The sequence below is a fragment of the Limulus polyphemus genome, unplaced genomic scaffold (genome assembly GCF_000517525.1).
Source record: "Limulus polyphemus unplaced genomic scaffold, Limulus_polyphemus-2.1.2 Scaffold1109, whole genome shotgun sequence".
Taxonomy (NCBI): Eukaryota; Metazoa; Arthropoda; class Merostomata; order Xiphosura; family Limulidae; genus Limulus; species Limulus polyphemus.
This window is the reverse complement of record NW_013666719.1, coordinates 158,767-164,263: the sequence shown is the minus strand read 5'-3', so window position 1 is coordinate 164,263 and position 5,497 is coordinate 158,767. Positions and strand designations below refer to the sequence as shown.

The 5,497-nt window shown below is 30.1% G+C and overlaps 1 protein-coding gene across 3 annotated transcripts in view; it reads left to right on the top strand.

Annotated features, from left to right (window-relative positions):
• Positions 1–5,497, top strand: part of LOC106462172 (mitogen-activated protein kinase kinase kinase 20-like) — a 194,229-nt gene that overhangs the window by 85,576 nt on the left and 103,156 nt on the right. For all 3 annotated transcript variants that reach the window (XM_022389353.1, XM_013922070.2, XM_022389354.1), the window contains exon 7: positions 2,775–2,858. In XM_022389353.1, the coding sequence (XP_022245061.1) occupies positions 2,775–2,858 (84 nt within the window). The remainder of the gene's footprint in view (positions 1–2,774; positions 2,859–5,497) is intronic.

Sequence of the window (5,497 nt, the reverse complement as noted above, 5' to 3'; positions counted from 1 at the left end):
AGGGACGGCTAGCACAGATAGCCCTCGTGTAGCTTTTGCGCGAAATTTAAAAAAAACAAAACAAAAACAAACAATCTTCTGGATAGAAGTAAGTGCTTCTTCAAATTTAATATATTAGGTAAATAAAACACAATAGCTTTAAGAACTGCTTTAGTATGTTTTTATTATTGTGTTTAGAAAGGTGCTTTATTCATATATCAAGAAATATAACTGGAGTAAATCAGTAGGAAAATAAATATTTGTAAGACAAGTAATATAAATAACCTTAGCAATAAATGTTCATGTTACAAGTTAGTTAAGGTTTATTTTTTAAAACAGACAAAATAGAGTGTTTCTTCAATAAACACTCCACTTTACCAAACGCATTTATATGATGTACAATATCTATAAAGGTTGATCAAAGTATGAATCTTGCAATGGTCATTTTATAATTACATTTGCATGTGGGATCTAGTGCTTCTTAATTAAAAATTCTTTAGAAAGATGTTGTTACTCAAAGCAACTTGCAGTCAATGTGCACTGAGAAAGTGCTATTTGAAATTGCATTCTACCAAAGATAGAAAATTCTGATAAAGAACCCTTTAACTTTGTGCCAGTATGAAAATGAAGCATTGCTTAATACAATGCGAATAAAACAAAAATCTTTTACAAAATTTCATTCAGTATTTTAGTGGTATATCTATATAAATATTATAGTATTGTCTGTCCACATAACTACATTGCAGGGTGTGGATAGATCTTCACCAAAATTGGTATGGAGGTTCATTAGGTCTATGTGTTACAGTCAAATTTTTAGTTTTGTGCTTTGTGGTTTTTTATGGCTGCTTTTGCATTTTATATCACTACTTCACCCCCTGTAGATGGATCTTCACCAAATTTGGTATGGAGGTTCCATGGGGAGATACATACAAACTTGTGGATTCACATTTTGTGTTTTACAGTTTTTATGGGCATTTTTTGCAATTACATATAAGGGAAGCAACTTTTCATGTCCTAAGATAACTTTTCATTAATCATGAATTTACATATCCTCCATCCAGGTGATGGGTACTCCAGCTAGTGTGTGTGTGTGTGTGTGTATATATATATATACATACATACATTTTGTTTTTTAATACGTGTATCTATATGAAATCTGGTAAGTTTTAGTAACATGTATAAGTCTGCTATATAGATAAAAATGATGTGTTATTGACTGTCACTCTGAGTCAGATGATGACAAGTCAAAGTATAAGGTGATTTTCATGTGAAGAATAATGATACTTTTGACCATCATGCATGTTGCATTTGCATAATTTCTAGAACTTTCAGAATGCATATCCACAGTTTTTTCAATGTTCCTTTATATCTGGTATTTCAATTTGACACATATGTGCTACTTATCACATGCATGGAAGACCATATTCAGTCACATCACAATTTTAAATACTTCTTAGGAAAGAGGAAACTTATTATCTTCACAAACGTGTTGAGGAGCATAGTAATAGCTCTTTAATTTAATATAATCATTCATGAAAAAAACGGAGAAAATGGTAGCCAAAGACAATGAAATCAAATTGAAAATGTTTAAAGGTTATGGGAAATTGAAGATTATTGGATACAGAACTATAAGGAGGGAGAACATGCATAATGATCTATATTATGATCTTGTAGAAACTGAAGAACAGAATCAAATTTAAAATGAACCATTTGAACATAGCAGTTTTGTGTATTTTTTCTTTTAATAGACTCACTTAAGTATCTATGTGAGTAGCATGCTTAAATAATTTTTACTTGTGAATCATCTCACATGTGATTTTTCTCACAAAAATGCCTGATAATTACTCTCCTCTACCATGAACTGTCACTAAATCAGCAATGTAGGGTAGAATGAATAGTCAAAAACTCTGACATCAAATTCATGATACCATGTTGGATGACACTGTTAAAGGTTGGGGCATGTGCACTTTGACCCCCACTCATACACAATAGGGTCAAAAGGGATTAAGTGCATGCTTATAAATGAAAACAAAATTTGCTAATAATGAACCTGTTTGAAAAGAAACTTAACAATCCTCTTTAAGGAGGTAGTCTAACAGACTACACATTCAAATAATATAAAATAAAACAAAATGATATATAAGCTGATTTTTATAGGAATCCTTAAATTTGTTTTAAATATCAAGCTCTTTAAAGACATGCCTTTTGGCATTTATGAATAGATCAGTAAACTTCAAGTTTTAGAACTATACAAAATTATGGTGTGTATAACAATAACATACAGTTTAAATGAAATAATTTAAGAAAATGGAACACACAGTTCAAAGTTAGAACAACAGTATATATACTTATTTTACTTTGGATGTAGTCATGAAATGGTAAACAATTAACTAATATTTGATATATTTTGCAAAAACATAAAATCACAAATATAAAAAATCTAATGGCAAGTAACCTTTAAACTTGTGAGTAGGAATGACATACAAATAAGCTTTATTTATGTGGTTGAAATTACTTGTAGAAAGTTCTTTAGATTTTTAACCATTTTGTATCACATCAATACTAGATTTATTTCAAAAAATATAAAAATTCTAAAACTTGTATGTTAATTTTTTGTAATTATCCATAGTTATGTTACATATGGAGAATATCAGAAATTTTTATGCATTTTGTTATCCCTTAATGTTTTTTAAAGAAAATTTATATTGACAGTATTCTAATTTTAACTAAAGAATAAAACAATAATATTGTAATAACATTATGAATTTATTAAACTAAACATGTGATCTTAACAGATATGTGATTTTGGTGCATCTCGATTTTTTGGAAACACTACAAAAATGTCTCTTGCTGGAACACTTCCATGGATGGCTCCTGAGGTAAGAATTGATAATATATTGTTCGAATATTAGCATGGATGATATTCACCAGATAAAGCTATGATACAATTTTGGAAGAATTTCTTTGGATGGTACCTGACATAAAAACTTTTTTTAAGTATATTTATATGACTCAGTCTTAAAGCAAAAGTTGATTGATTCAGTTTTATTTTTAACCACTGATTGGTGTGAAATTAATAACAAGAATGTGCACACAACCATAGCTTACAGGTTTGAACCCTTTTGCCATATTGTAGGTTTGTATTCACATGTATTTATTATTACACTCATTGCAATAATAACTCTAATTTATGTTCAGAACTGGTTTTTCTTCAATGGAACTTTTAGGCATGTTTTTCCAAGTTGTACCAAGAGAATCACATTTTGTGTTTAATGGAACAACTTATGATGAAGTTCATGGTGTTAGTATGGGACATAAACATGTAAATACTAAAGTTAGTTTATTTTTGATTTTCCCTGAAGAATAGTGTTTGGAAAAGTGCCCTTTTTAATTAAAGCTACTTTAATATGGAAAGTATGTGGGTGATACATTTGTCATTCTTAATCACAGTGCCATGTCAATGAATTTCTGAAATATTTTAATAAGAAACATCCAAATATATAGTTTACAATTGAATGTGAACAAAATTCTAATTTGACTTTCTTGGATACTTTGGAATATAATCAAGTGGGTAATTATGAAGAACATCACAAACAAGCTATTTAGGCTTTTATACCCATTTTAATACTAAGGTTGTGTTCCTATGGTGTTTAAAGTGAATTTAGTTAAAGTATGTGTTAATCATGTTTACAAGGTTGTAAGCAGTTATTCTATGCCTACATGGTGAAATACATTATATAGTTTTGGAAATGTAATGAGTTCATGTTCTCATTGACAGAAATACCAGTGAGATATAAAATGCATTGTTTATTTTTAAAGCTGAAGTCCTATGTACTAGGAATTCAACAGTAATAGTATTACCATATTTAGGACAACAGTGACAGCATATAAGCAAAAAGTTAGTTTGACCTTATTCAGAGTTTATCCAGAGTTTGAAATTCAATGTATATTTTAGTCCATTGTAAGAATAAAATGTTGGTTATTATCTGTAATTTGCATGTCCTTCTTGTATGGAAAAATATGTAGGTTCTGCTATTAAGTAGCTATTCATTCATATAAAATAGCATATACTGGGAATGCTACAAAGTAATCTAGCATTGCATGAGATATTGTAATAAAATGTAATATCACTATTGCAAATGAAAAAATTGTAATAGGTAGATGAGCTGAGAATTTGACAGAGTTTGGGAATTGCAAATCTGAAGCCAATATTAAACCATCAGAATTCAGTGACACCACTTCTTCTCAGGTTGTAAGCTATTAAAATATAATTCTCATGTCAGTATATGCTTACATTCAAGATTTAAATCTAAAGCAGAGTAGTGTTTAATATATACTGAGAATCTAAGTATCAAGTAGAACAATTACATTTTTATATTCTATTAACATTATAAGTTTGTAGAAGGTAGATTATTTAATTTTTTAATGAAAAAATGGCTAAAATAGCATTAACCATTTTTTGTAAGAATGATAATCTAGTCATTGAAATAATACAAATGTATCATTCTTTTCTACACCCTTTGTCCACATACTGTGGAATATCTCTGCAGTTCATTAAAAGGAAACATTTCTACATACAGCATAGCCACTATAGAAACTATGGGTGGACTGTATCAATTGTTATACAATAATGAGTAACAATTTAAAATTATGTTGGTATTATAGAATTTTGATTTTACTTTCATACTTTCACTTTGTAGATTGAAAATTATCAAAGTACACTACTACTTTAATTGCTTAGTATTAAATAGGTCACACTTCTTAAACCAATTATGAAATAATTTTTAACCACATTCACAATTTCCCCTGACACCTATGTAAAGCCCAATAAACCCTAACAGCTCACAGATATGTGCCACAGAAGAACTCCTGTAATAACAAATTCTGTTAAAATAGTGATAGCTAGAACAAGTACATATGTTTCTTGCAGTTATAAAAACTAATGGTTAGAGGCTTGAGGAAAATTATTTTTGTATCATTATTTCTTTCTAAAAGTGGGTATATTTGCAAGTTCTTATTAAAGTTGTTATTGTCAATATACACAGCATGGTCACAAGTAAATGGACACCACCTTTTCAGGAAAAATTAAATTTTTCAGTCATATCCACATGAATTGATATATTTATAATTTAATTAATATCTAGTAGATCTTCCTTTCGCTTCGTGGAGTTCGTTGATCCTTTGGGGCATCGTGAGAATCATCTCATCAATTTTAGATTGTGGGATTTTTGCCCACTCTTACTTCAAAACTTGGAGTAGATCGCTCTTCGAAGTTGGTTTTTCGGTTGTTTCTTGACTTGCTGGTCAAGTATGGCCCAGAAGTTTTCGATGGGGTTCATGTCAGGAGATTGGCTCGACCAGGGCAACTTCTGGATACCATTTTCTTCCTGCCACTTTTGGGTGTTTCTAGCAGTGTGACACGGTGCCCCATCTTCCCGGAACAACGTTGTATTCTTGTCCACGAAACCCGAGGAATAAAGTGGCAAGAGTCCTTCCTTCAATATTTCAACAGATTTCA